The sequence below is a fragment of the Hemicordylus capensis genome, chromosome 3 (assembly GCF_027244095.1).
Source record: "Hemicordylus capensis ecotype Gifberg chromosome 3, rHemCap1.1.pri, whole genome shotgun sequence".
Lineage (NCBI taxonomy): Eukaryota > Metazoa > Chordata > Lepidosauria > Squamata > Cordylidae > Hemicordylus > Hemicordylus capensis.
Genome location: NC_069659.1, coordinates 26,967,660 through 26,981,941, shown reverse-complemented (window position 1 = coordinate 26,981,941; position 14,282 = coordinate 26,967,660). Strand labels below are relative to the sequence as shown.

The window sequence follows — 14,282 nt, the reverse complement described above, 5'->3', positions numbered from 1 at the left end:
ATGCAGCAGCAGCATCAAAGAGGTGCAGCTTAGGGCTGCAAGAGGGGAAAAAATCAGCACAGCACCCTAGTTATTAAAGCAATTGAGGGCTGGCTTCAAGCAAGAAGATGACAAAATCCAAATAAGAAAAGAAAATCAAAGCAGCAACACCCAGTTAAAGCCACTGGCGCTGCTGGTGGTACAATTTTAAAATAATTAGGGGCGGGGGGGGGGGAATCAGCAAACCATCCCAGTTATTAAAGCCACAGAGGGCTGGCTACAAGCAAGAATAAGCAATTCCAAGCAGCACCCAGTTAAAGCCACTGGGGCGGTACAATAATACAAAAAGAAAAGAAAAGCAGTTGTTGACACTGCAAATGAAAAAGATTAAAACAAAAAACCCTCAGAGAGAGTCAAATAAGCCCAGCAGGCACTCTCTGTCTCTCTGTCCACTCAAAGGGCCAGGCAGGCAGACCTGGACCACCAACCCTAACCCTAACCCTTCCCTGCTCCATCCCCTCAGCCAATGGGGGCACAGTTGCATGTGAGAACACTTGATTTGAATGATAACAAGTCAACCAACAAGCAAGGAGATCTCAAGCCAATCAGAAGCCAATGTCGGAAAACCAATTAGCGAGGGGGGAAAACAAAATAGGACTCAAAATGGCACTCAAATTGATTTGAGCTAGAATCAGGGTTGATTCGATTCGAACTCAAAACAGGCCCTTTATTTTAGGGACTGTTAAACTGAAGTTTGAATCACTCGAATCACCCCAATTCAAGCTTGAATCAATTCAACTAAAATCCATTTGCACATCTCAATAAACCATGGGTGGTGCATATGAAGGGAAAACATCAAGGAGAAGTAAAACAAAAAAAAGTATCAATACTGGCAGTTGAAGGGAATTTAATGAGACATAAGATTAATGAAAGAATGTTCTAGAGCAGTTTCAACCAAATATTAAAGAAAGAGATGAAAGAAGCCATGAGATACATTGGTCACTGAAAGGGTTAAAAAGGCTTGCCTATTTTCATCTTTGTCATCTCAATTGTTTCCACTTTTGGTTTGGTTACTGTATTTATGGTTTAAAGTGCTACCAGCTGGTATGCCGAAAAGAACACTGATGATAGTGTTTTATACCAAAATGTTTGCTTTGATTACATGTTTGTAAGTTTATTTTAACAGCCTGTTTTTGCGCATTAAAGAGGTCATTTTGAAGTTTTTGTGCAGTCTTGTCATGCACATTTCATCACTGTGATATCATTTTATCTGAATTTCAAAATTTGTCTGCCAAAATAACCTTCCATTCTTACTACTATGATCCTGGCTTCCAACTCTTAAAGTGTCTTCACTACCTCACTTTTGCTTTCTGAATCAGCTTCAAAACTCCATGTCATAATCGAGGTCTGCACCTTTGACCTCTCTCATTTTCCATTATACTACATCTTGCTGATCTGTATCTTGCAAGCATTATCTACTGCTCAGTCAGTTCCCCTTTTTTCTTTCTTCCATTCCCATTTTTATGCCTTCTGCTCCACAGCTCCCAAATCTGGATAACTTCCTTTTCTCCATCAGGCAAACCAGGTTGCTCTCCTCCTTTAAACTCTTGTAACAACAACATGCAAAAATGTGGATGGAGAATTAATTCTGGCAGAGATGAACAATTCTAATAGATAATACCAAACTTTAAATACTAATTCTATCATGTTAGCAATGTTCTTAGAATTTAATTCATTTTTGTAGGAAAACTGTAAGTTAAAGAATACCTTAAGAGATGCTACTGCCCAGATTCTTTCTTGTTCAATCCAGGAGGGAATCTGGTCTCGAATACTTTTTTGAGAATCCTTAATAGAACAAAATATATTGTGAATGTTTTATGTGTATCTGCAAATCCAGGGCAGAAGTTGTCTATTAAGGCCACAATGAAGCACAATTTAAGTACCCAGAATGTTGGGGGCAATATGCTAAATCATTGTAAACCGCTTAGAGAGCTTCGGCTATAGAGCGGTATATAAATGTAAGTGCTATTGCTATTGCTATTAAGCACTGTATGTCCCAGTGATTTCAAGAGGAGAGTTAGGTGTGGTTAAATTTTGTTCCATCAAAACCCATGGGACATAAAAGTGCTTATACAATACTTGACTGGATCATGCCCTGTTTGATTTGTAATGAAAAAAGGCACAAACATAAGAGTGGTAACATCTTTCAAGGTCTGATGACTTTGGGCTATAGCTATAGAAGCCTATGGCTGTCTTCCAACTTTTAAACTGATTCTGTGGGGGTAGATTATCTGGTAGGCAATGAGAGTGGATTCAATGTTTGTCATTGAATCCACTCATTTGCTACCAGAGAATCTATACTCAGAACACCTCAGAAACAACAAAACCCAGTGCCCCATGGGCTTGTGGGTGGTTGGCACCCTATGTGCACTACACCACCACTCGCTCTGGGCCACCCTGGTGCCCCCCAAGTTGAGTTATGGGGCTGCTGAAATCTCCATTATTCCCTATGGGGGGAAAGCTTAAAGAAACTTTCAGAAATTCTTTAAAAATTACCCCTTTCACCAATTTATTTGAAATCTGGTTGGTAGCAGGCACCCATTAGGGCACTACTACCTGACCCATTCTTCTGCCCCTGAAACCCCTTTTCTGCCCTGAATCTGCCCCAAAGACATGCCAACTTCAAAAATTCTTTAAAAATCACCCCTTTGCCCAGTTTCTTTGAAATTTGGGTGGTAGCTTCCACCCATTGGGCACTACCACCCAACCCACTTTGGCCACAAAATGGAGGTCTGAATCTCTGGTTTTTTGGGGTTCAAACCTGGGCAATTGAGGACAGGGGTGATTTGTTTTGACTGCAAATCACCCGAATCAGCCAGATTCGGATACAAATCATTTTCTACCCAAATAATTTTGCACATCCATAGCTATGACATCATCTCTTCCCTTTCTATTGTTCCTAGCACCAGCTCTTCCTCTCTTCCCAGCACCAGCCAGTGCTCAATAAGTGAGTCACCACTACTCTCTTCTGATTGGCCTACACTGGAATGGGTGGGGATGTGCCAGTGGAGAGGCAATGAGATCCCATACATTGAACAGTATTAGATATATCCATATCTAATACTGTTCTAATACCATATCCAGAGAAGGAGATACAACTTACAGACACAAGTAATGAGAGATACAATGATGGATGTATATAGACTGGCATTATTCTGTTCTGCTGGTGGTAGTAATGGTGGATTTGTTTTACCACCTTTCCCAAACTTACTTAAAATAAGTTTAAATTTAATTTAAATAAATTTTATTTTATTTAAGTAAATTTAATTTTAAGTAAGTAAATTTAATTTAAAATTTAAAATTATATCCTGTATGGTCTATTAAATGTGGAAAATATCTAAATGTTATGTGCTCACACAATAAATAATAAAGAAGATACAGTACAACTTTTCATCTGAAAGCTATAGTGTAGTACTTTTATTTTACAAGAAAAAACATCAATTAAAAGGTGCAGTGAGACTTACCGATTTTCTTAACATGTCTCCAATGATCACACCAGTAAATGTGTCCCATTCCTATGAAAATACAGTAATGTTTGGCTGATATCCAGACTAATTTTATGCATGCTGAAAAACATGTTGTGCATACAACAGGAGAGGGACAATTTTTGACATTCTCTCCTACTCCATTGCAGCACACCTTTGAAAAATGTGTCTTTAAGAGTTGTGGGCCCAGCTAATCAGTGTCCCCTTCAACTTGCAACAATCCCAGTGCAGTAAAATAGCATACTTTATAGAAGGAACCCACATAATCAGGAAATATTCAAGAAAGAGTGTATGATGTCACCCCAAAGGGCACCATAATGGAGACGTCCTCACTGAATTCAAATAGAAAATGCTATGCATATATTCTGGTACACATACATGTTTTTCTGTATTACGGTAATAGCAAATTTTAAAAGAATCATTTCTATAACACTTACATTGTCTTGAAAAAGTTCAGGATGCATCCCTTTCACAAAATGTAGTGCAAACATTAGTTGATCAGCCTACAATGACAGAAGGACAAATAAGTTAACAAGGTTATTAGGAATACATGCCCCATTTAACCTATTTTCCATACATATTCAGTCACTACAAGTAATACTGATTTGAAGAATGTACATTATTTTCATGGAACTGGTGATATTACCTGTGTGTGTGTTTTGTAAGGAATGTTCTAAACCAGAATTTCTCGGCTCCATAGAATATGATGTAATTGCTTCTTTCAAGACTTCCCAGAGCAACAGTGTTGAATCCACAGCAGACCTCTTACATTTAAAGGTTTGATTCCAAACTCTAACCTCTACTACATAACTCTAGGAACATAGGAAGCTGCCATATACTGAGTCAGACCATAGGTCCATCTTGCTCAGTATTGTCTACATAGACTGGTAGTGGCTTCTACAAGGCTGCAGACAGGAATCTCTCTCAGCCCTATCTTGGAGTTGCCAGGGAAGGAACGTGGAACCTAGATGCTCTTCCTAGAGTGGCGCCATCCTCTAGTGGAATATCTTACAGTGCTCACACTTGTAGTCTTCCTTTCATATGCAACCAAGGCGGACCCTGCTTAGCTAAACGGACAAGTCATGCTTGCTACCACAAGACCATTGCTTCCACTCTCTAAGAAAATTATCTCTAACATGTGTTTAACATTTTTTAGAGTTGAACCAGTAATGATGAATTGTACTGGTTTAATTTTGGAGGCCTTGATACCACATGTGAGTAAAATTTTTATGAAGATCATTCAACAACATATGAATCCAACTGTTGATAGAGAGATGCCAGATGTACAAGCGGGATTTCGAAATGGAAGAAGAATGAGTGATCACATTGCCAATCTTCAATGGATGATGGAAAAAGCAAAGGAATTATCAAAAGGACCTTTATATGTGCTTCATTGACTATACAAAGGCTTTTGATTATGTTGATCATGATAAGCTCTGGAATTGCCTCAGAGAAATGGGAATATCATCACATCTCATCCAGCTTGTATAGTTGCTGTACTCTGATCAAGAAGCCACAGTAAGAATGGCATATGGAGACACAGAGTGGTTCAAGATTGAGAAAGGCACTCATCAAGGTTGCATCCTGTCTCCCATACTATTTAATATGTACGCAGAAATGGTTATGAGAAATGCACATTGGAAGAATCTGCTATTGGAGTGAAAATTGGCGGTAGGAATATTAACAACCTTCGTTATGCAGATGATACAACATTGCTTGGGGAAAGCAAGAAATATCTAGAATGGTTAATTTTAAAATTTAAGAAGTGAAAAATTTGGATTACACCTTAATATAAAGAAAACAAAGATATTGACGACTGCAGGGAATACACAAGTCTGAGTGAAGATCAATAATGAGATAATTGAGGTAATAAAGGGATTTATTTCTTTTGGCTCTAAAATAAATCAATGTGGTGACTGAGATCAGGAGGCGTATAGCATTTGGAAGAACCGCAATGATCAGCATGTGTAAAATTTGGAAGAGCAAAGATATTAGTCTCCTAACCAATTAAGATTAGTTAATGCAACAATATTTCCAATAGCCACATATGGCTGTGAAACCTGGACTTTGAAGAAGACAGATAGGAGAAGGATGGAGGCTTTCGAGATGTGGTGTTGTAGGCAACTGTTGCGTATCCCATGGACAGTGAGAATTACGAATAAGGAAGTTTTAGATCTAGTTAAACCAATAATATCATTAGAAGCTAAGAGTACTAAACAAAGACTGACTTAATATTGGTCATGTCATGCGAGCTGATTCACTTGAAAAAACAATTATTCTGGGAATGATCAGTGGGAGAAGAGACGGGGATGGCCTTGTACTTGGTGGCTAGATATTATAAAAAATGACACTGGAATGACCATGGCGGACTTAAAGGAGGCTGTACGAGATAGGACGACATGGAGTGCATAGAGTGACCCACAGAGTGATCGAGAGTCGGACATGACTGAATGGATAGAGAGAGAGAGAATTTTGGAGGGAAGAGAGGGTTTGATTTGACTGGAGATGTTTTAAAATAATGGAGGGAACCTGAATTGTTTTGATTTGGAAAAAATAGGAAAGGAAAAGTATAATATAAGGAGGCTGCCTTCAGCAGAGTTTTAGGGCAAGTTGGAGAGCTGAAGAGAGTTCAAGTGAAGGAATTCAAGGGGTGCAAGTTGCTGTCACAGTTAGAGAGAATCAGAGATAGTGTTGGAAAGAGAGCTGAAAAATCACTGGGAGAGTTGTGACTCTCTGGAGGACTGAAAGACTCCTAAAGCAGCTGAAGGAACAGTCTGGGATTGAATCTCTAGAACTGGGAAAGAAGAGCAGGGCCAAGCTGAGCAAAGGACAAGCTAGGCTTGCTGCAGAAGCTGACTAGGAGTGACTGCTAGAGGACTCTTGGTAAAGAGTCAGGACCCAGTATTAGTGCAGGATAAATTGGATGCATCTTTCTCCTATTTTATTTATTCCTTGTGCTCATATGATTCCTGTTTTGTTCTAAATTTCCCCAAAGAACTATTGTTTTGAATTGAACTATTTTAAAGTAAAGTTTCCTTTTTTGAAAGTTAAAAATGTGTAGCTTCTGTCTGCTCCTTCACCCCACGCTTAGAAGCCTTTCCACGCTACCTAACCTTGAATGAGATAGAGGTTTGGAAAGCTGTTTTATAAACACAGCCCCCACCCCCCGCAAGTCTACTTGGTGGCAGAGGTGAAGCTTAAGATCATTGGGTTTGTTGAGACTGGGCTGTGGCACGTGGTGGCAGCATGTTGGGATCTGTGACAGCCCGCTATAAATATGAGCACCCAGGGTGCTCATTATATCTGAAGAGAGCTATAGAGTGGCCCCAAAGTCACATAACACAAGATTTATGTTGTAATCCACTCCAGTCACACTTCAGAAAGATATTTACATGCAACTAATTGTGACATTTGCATGTGCATCTGCTTTACATCTATGGTTCCTGATCCAGCAAGTGAGAAGCCTGTGGAAGCCTGCTACCCCACATCTATCTCTATAGCAGGGCAGATGTCTAGGAAGACCTGGAGCCAAAGACGGCATGTCTATTACTACATTGCAGATGGGGACAAGGAGCATTATGCCAAGGTTTGCCTAAGGTCATTCTCTGAGAGCTGATGGCCAAGGTGAGATAGGAAGCAGGGAGCACCTACTTACGTACTTAGCCATTACCCTATACTAGCTATTGCAAAATCAGCTATGTTAAAAACAAAGAAACAAAGGATAACAACAAATGTCTGGTGCGCAGGAGTGCCCTGTAAGATGCTGTCCTTGTAGTTCACTACTGGACTGTGATATGAAAGTTATGATATTATACTATAAACTAGCCGACCCGCACAGAGTATCTGCGCGCTCTTTGGGGCTGGCTGTCCCCCCCTCCTGCCCCCCCACTCTCTCTTGCCCTCCCTCCCCTTCCATTCCTCTCCTCCCTGCCCCACACCCCCACCCACACTAAGCAACTTCCAGCCGGACCTCACTGCCGCCACAGCCAGGTCCTCCTTACCGGGCAGGAACTGGGGAGTCCCACCGCCCGTTTCCCTCCCACCCCAGGCTGCCCCACTCGTTTCTCTGCCCTCTTGCCCTCTCACTGGCCCCTCCTCTCCCCTCGCCTGTGCCTTGCTGTCCTGCCGCTGCCTCCTCCTCCTCCTTACCCGGGACGGCCTGGTCAGGCCAGGCCGTTCCACCGCCTTCGCCTCCCAGCGGAGGCCGCCTCAGGCTGTTTTGCGGCCCACCGCTGCCGCCATTTTCTCTTGCCCGCAACTCTTGCCCAAGGCTGGGAACTCTCGCAATGTGTCATGAGAGTTCCGCCGCCAAATCGAGGACACACATGCCGGCTAAGAGAATTAAACATATAGATAGATAGATTATATGATATGTCTATGATGTGATACTATAAATTTGTCTATTGTGTGTGACTGTATATATCCAGGGGAATAAGAGAATGGGGATTTTTATAAGGAGCACAATTTTATTCCATCAACACTAAAATATCAAAGAGAATGATATTATGTTACATTAAAAGTAAAAAAGGCTCTGCCCTACTTGTCAAGGATTAAAATGGAGTTTAGCGAAAGACATTTTTGCTTACCTTCCTGCAGCTAAAGCCAGTCTGAAGGAACAAATTGGCGCACTGCAGTGGCTAAAGGACAAGGAAGTCTCCATTTCAAATCTCATTCAACCACAAACTACTTTGGGGCCAGTGCAGCTGTCACATTCTCAGTATCTTGGTTGTAGTTAAGAAAGGGGTTCTATGATCACCTCCCTGAAGGTCTTACTTCTTATGTGCAAACTGTCCCTTCTCGGTCTTTCTATGGTTAAGTGTTAAACCAAGATGAACTAGGAGCTGAAGCCAGCCAGCTTTAAACCTTTCTTTTTAGTAAATACATCAGCCCTCAAGTTCACACCTCTTGAGAGCTGGTGTAACATAGTAGCTAAGAGACCGAACAATGAATCAGGACTTCTCCAGTTTGAATCTTGCCTGTCAGGAGCGCACTAGATGGCCTTAGATAAGCCACTTCCTATCAGACTAAGCTTCCCAGCTTCAATATGGTAATATTACTTACTGTCAGGAGTCCCAATGCCCAACCCAGTCAATCCGCTGGAGACAGCAGGATGCAAAGAGAACTCACCGCCAATACTGGAAGTCCAGCAGCACAATGATCATGTCTGGGCCAAACAGGAAATGATGCCGACACACCAGCGTGCATCCAGGCAGGAGCACAAGAAAGGCAGAATCACTTTCCACACTACAGGTGTGAATAATTCAGCAGATGGAGGCCAAACTTGGAGCTGGTGCAGGGTAGGGATGTGCAAAGAGGTTCAGAAACAAACCTGCTACATCAAACCAAAACATCCCTCTGCCCAATTTTGTTTCATTATCTAGCCGAACTCCCTGGCCTGTTCAGGGGATTTGCAAGTTTATATATATATATATATATATATATCTTACTTTTTTTTCTTTGGAAGCATGCATGGCGGCCTCCAAAATGGCTACCAGCATGGGCCAAGGCCCCGAGGAATGGGCTGAAGACCGCCTGCACCAGGCAATTTGGCAAATAATGGAGGCTGGAGGGGAAACTTTTGGAGACCCCCCGTGGCCTTGGAGAAGCCAGCGGAAGTGGTGGTGATGAGTTCTATTTGGGGGGGTTAAACTCGTGAACCCCCCCAAACCGAACCAATTGTGAGCCCTTTTGGGACAGGGATTTTAGATTGTGAGCCCTTTGGGGTCAGGGATCCATCTTATTTATTATCTCTCTGTGTAAACTGCTTTGGAAACTTTTGTTGAAAAGCGGTATAGAAATATTTGTTGTGGGGTGGGGGGAGGGGTTCGACGTGCATGAAACTGCCCAGTCTGGTTCAAGTCTGGTCCAAATCGAACCGGGCAACCTGGTTTTGTGCAAACCCTAGTGCAGGGTGGAGAAGGGGGGTAGTTAAACAGAGGGAAGAGGAGGATGAGAATGAGGGGAAGGGATGAATGGCCCCAGAAGGGAAGTTGAAGGACCAAAGCCCAAATGGAGGAGGAGAAGGAAGTGGGTGAAGAAACAATATCCTTCTCTTCACTACTGAAGCCCCAAGAAAATTAAAGTGAAGCCATTTGGACACTCGCAAGTACTACACAAATGCGAATTTCTATTATATCCCTCTCTTCTAGTCTGTTTGTGACTTGATGCTGTATTTCTAAAATGTGGCATACAATGGTTTTTTAAGGTGATTTAAACGATGCAAAACAGATCTGACTAATTTAATTTTGTAATACACAAAGGCTTATAACTTTGGCAGAGAAACCTTTTAATAGAGCATGGCTACAATGTCCGTGCAGCAGGCACTGTTACATTTCAGCCATATATCAGCTGAAGTGAACGGGTAATTGAACTAGCTCATTTCTGCACCAAGCAACTATATAAATCCCTAACTACTAATTTATGGTTTTTCAATGAATTCACTTTCAGAGCTAACCAGCAGCATTTTAAAATCATCTATAGTACCTAGCTGAAACAAAGGGTCAGATGCAGTAATGTTGGTGATATAGAGCACCATCATAACAAAAGCAAATGGTAATAATTCATTTTGATATTTCAAAAATATATCTTTAACCTTCCATTTATCTTCTGTTCTTTGGGGAAAATGCTGAAAAAAAGAAATCTTTCTCAGAAATATATCTGATGTCACTTCACTTTATACTGATATACTACATATTGATGGTTTAAAGCTCTAAACAGCAGAATTTCCAATGAACTCCCTGCAGATGTTATCAACACATTACCAATACTGGTCCTTACTTGCAACAACTTTACTTTTAGCAACAACAACAACAACAACAACAACAACCCTTACCTACAAATACAAGGAACAGCATGAACACATGAATAATTCCATCTTGTGCCAATCTATTTATGGGTAAACTTGAACAAGCTATCCATAAAGAATTGAAACACTGACCCCTTATATGGTGGCATTATATTGATGGTATCTTTGTAATCTAGACCAGTGGCAAAGAAAGTTTAGAACGACATACTTTTAAATTGTTCCAAGCTCTTGTTGCAACTGGTTGAGATTAAAAACATATCAACAATGTAATGCCACCATACTGTACATGTCCATCTGGTGACTGAATTCACTTGCAACACCACCACTGAGAATTCACAAATTTCTTTCCTTGATGTTCTTTTGACGATTGTGTGTAACAAAGTTGTCAAAGATCTACATTTTACAACAATCCAACCAATGCTGATGTTTACTTGGAACGGAGTTCCTGCCATCCAGGACACACAAAAAAGAGAGAGACTCCTCCCACACCTCCCATATCACCTGGGGAAAAGTGGAAGTCGAGTAAAGGCATACAGCAGATACCTTGTTCAAATGATACTGAGCATATCTAAGGCCATTGTGGGAGAAAAACCATGATGCATGATGATGGGAGAAAAACCATTTCACCTGTGCATTTTCTTGAGAGGCAACAGCTCTACTGTTGGGTGCCCCAAAAAATAAAGCAATCTGCTAAAAACAAAGAGAAGATACAGCTGCCACTCTGACCCCTGAGTCAAAGTTTTGCTATGCCAGTCCACCACTAGGTTGGCTGATGCTGTCAGATGCTCTGCCCCGAGAGTCACTTCTGCCCATAACAGCAGTTTGCAGATCTTCGCACAAAATGATCCTGACCTCATGGCACCTTGCTGATTGATAAAAAATGGACATGAGTCAATTCTGATTGAAACATAATCTCCAACTCTCGCACCCTAGGAAGCCCGGGGGGCAAACTTCAGAGCCTGTAGCTTTAGTCAGCCGATGCTCTCCTGTGTCTTCATCTCAGATCAAGTTTCTTGAACTGTCCGATCCCGCAGGTCCCCCCTGCTCTGCCGCCATCTAAAGAAGCCGGCATCTACAGAGATTATCACCCAGTGCAGAGAGGCATTACTACACACACCCTTGGAAGTCAGACTAGCCCAATCACCAGTCCAGGGGTAGGCAATGGGTTTATGTCCCACAAGATTTGACATCCGCAGAAGCTTGGGAGTCAATCTTGTTCTGCAGAAGCAACAAATTAGGGATGTGCATGAATCAATTTTTTCGATTCAATTTGTACCCAAATCGAATCACCCCCAATTTGTTTTGGGTCCAAATCTGTCTCCACACCGAATCACCCAATTCAATTTGTATCCAAATTTTCAAAATCAAACTTTTAAATTTTCAAAATCAAAATTTTCAATTTTCAAAATCAATTCAGGCCAAAAAGGGTGCAAAAGAGTGGGGTGTGTGGTAGTGCCCAGTGGGTGGAAGCTACCACCCAAATTTCAAAGAAATTGGGCAAAGGAGGGATTTTTAATTTTTTTCTGAAGTTTACGCATCTTTAAGCTTCCCCCCTTATGGAATAATGGGGAATTTCAGCAGCCCCATAACTCTACTTGAAGAGGCACCAAGGTGGTCCAGAGTGGGCTGTGGTGTAGTGCACATAGGGTGCCAACCACCGCCAGAACGACAAGCCCATGGGGTACTGGGTTTTGTTGTATTCAGTGTCTGTTCTGAGAGTTGTTGTGTTCTGAGAGTTGATTTTCTGGTAGAAAATGAGAGTGGATTCTCTCATTTCTTACCAGGGAATCTACTCTCAGAAGAACATCCTTTTCACCTATTTATTTGAAATCTGGTTGGTAGCAGGCACCCATTGGGGCACTACCACCTGACCCACTCTTCTGCCCCGAAACCCTTTTTCTGCCCCGAATCTGCCACAAAGATTCTCCATGCCAACCTCAATTTAAAAAAACAACTCAAAAAACCACCCACCACAACCTGCTCTGGGCCACCCTGGTACCCCGGCCCCCGCCAAGGAGTTATAACTAATGCTGATGAAATCCCCATTATTCCTTATGGGAAAAGGCTTAAAGATGTGTGAACTTCAAAAATATTTTTAAATTACCCCTTCGCGCAATTTCTTTGAATATGGGTAGTAGCGTCCTTGCACCCATTGGGCAATGCCACCCACCACAACCCGCTCTGGGCCAACCTGGTTAAAAACCACCTCTTTGCCCAATTTCTTTGAAATTTGGGTGGCAGCTTCCACCCAACAAACCTGGGCCGCAAAATGGAGGTCCAAATCTCCGAATTTTTCATGTCTGAATCTGGGGTGATTTGTTTTGTACCCGAATCTGGGCAATTCAGCACAGGGGTGATTTGTTATGTCTACAAATCACCCAAACCAGCCAGATTCAGGGACAAACCATTTTGTACCCAAATCAATTCACACATCCCTAAAAGAAATGGCTCTGCAGAGGGTAAGTGTGAAGCCTTATCCAGCTGAACAAAACCTGGTAGAAGACCATTAGAACCAACAGTTGTGCCAGAGTCATAGAGTCAGATGAAGCCCTGACCTCTATGTGCTAGCAGGACGATCCTGTCCTAGTTGCCCTCTGTGACAGAATTTTGTTCAGCAGTCCTATAGGAATCTAGGGAGAAATGTCATTTATTCTTCGGTCCTCAGAATTAAACATATATGCGACAATGATAGTAAATACTGTAAAAGGACAAAAGAGGACATTCTACAGGTGGATATCCTCTGCTTGTGTCTGACTACAATATAAACAGAACAGACATATTCTGAAGAGAGTATTTTCTCCAAAACAAAACACAAAACAAAAACAAGGAAGAAGATCAATGAAGAACACTGTATTATTTTCATGTACCGTACTTCCATCCAGCAATGATTACCTGACTATTAAGATTACTTGTGAGACCTATCAACAGTTCTGGACATATCACTGTGAATCCAGGTTTAGATCACCTGCAGTTACTTTAAGCAAACAGTCACTTTCAAAAGCAGAACTGGAAAATCCATTTTGATTAAATCGTATATAATAGCAATACTTAGCAATTATATAGTTCTTTAGAGTGTTCTAAGTACTTCACATACATATTCTTGTTATAATTTTTGCAACAACCCTACAAAGTAGTGAGTATAATCACTTCAATATTGCAAATGGTGGGGGTGTTTGAACTTTAAGAGGTGGCTTGCCTAAGGTAAGACCACTCCAGACGAAAGATTTTGAACCAATTCTTAGATAAGGCCTTAGCCACTACAGAATCTCTCCAAAATATTCACTGAAACACATATATAAACATACGTTTTTTAATTAAATGGGGTTGTTTCCCTTGTATTGTTTGATACATATATAACAGATTTTGGGGAGGAAAAAATCTGTTCATTAAATCTGAACACAGCTTTAGCACATACTCTGGCTTCAGAATATTTGAAGGCAATTTCAATACTATATACGCTTATTTTAATCTTGGTAGAGATAACCACTTCACTCTCTTCAAATTGACTGATTGGTTAGTCTACTTGAAAGATATTCAAGGAGCTAAATGTGCTGTTACAAAACAGGTCAATCATTTTCAGTGCCAGCTCACCCTGTTGTGCCTTGCATACTAATACCACAATCCCCTGCTTCTCCTCTGTTCTCAGAAAGCCTATGTTGTTGTGCAGCTGTGAAGCTGCCAAATATCAGTAGTAAGGCACGTCCCAGGAACTGAAAGTCATATTTGATGATGGAGCCCACTAAAGAGCTTTCATTTAAACACAGCCAAGACACTAATGTCACATTTAAAGCAAGATCACAATGGTAAATGTTCCAAACTGAAGTAGATTAACAATGCCTTCCTCCTGAAGTTAGCATTGTGCCTACTCCCTTTTCCCCAAGTCCATGCACAGCACTATTGTGAAAGAGAAGTTGAGTTAGCTCTGGAAAGGCCGAGGGGGCTGATAGGTTGCT

The 14,282-nt window shown here is 41.4% G+C and overlaps 1 protein-coding gene across 3 annotated transcripts in view; it reads right to left on the bottom strand.

Annotated features, from left to right (window-relative positions):
- The window catches only part of DYNC2H1 (dynein cytoplasmic 2 heavy chain 1), a 352,996-nt gene that overhangs the window by 105,485 nt on the left and 233,229 nt on the right, over positions 1 to 14,282 (bottom strand). For all 3 annotated transcript variants that reach the window (XM_053308090.1, XM_053308091.1, XM_053308092.1), the window contains 3 exons: positions 3,962 to 4,027; positions 3,504 to 3,554; positions 1,747 to 1,824 (listed from right to left, as the gene is read on the bottom strand). In XM_053308090.1, coding sequence (XP_053164065.1) covers positions 1,747 to 1,824; positions 3,504 to 3,554; positions 3,962 to 4,027 — 195 coding nt within the window. The remainder of the gene's footprint in view (positions 1 to 1,746; positions 1,825 to 3,503; positions 3,555 to 3,961; positions 4,028 to 14,282) is intronic.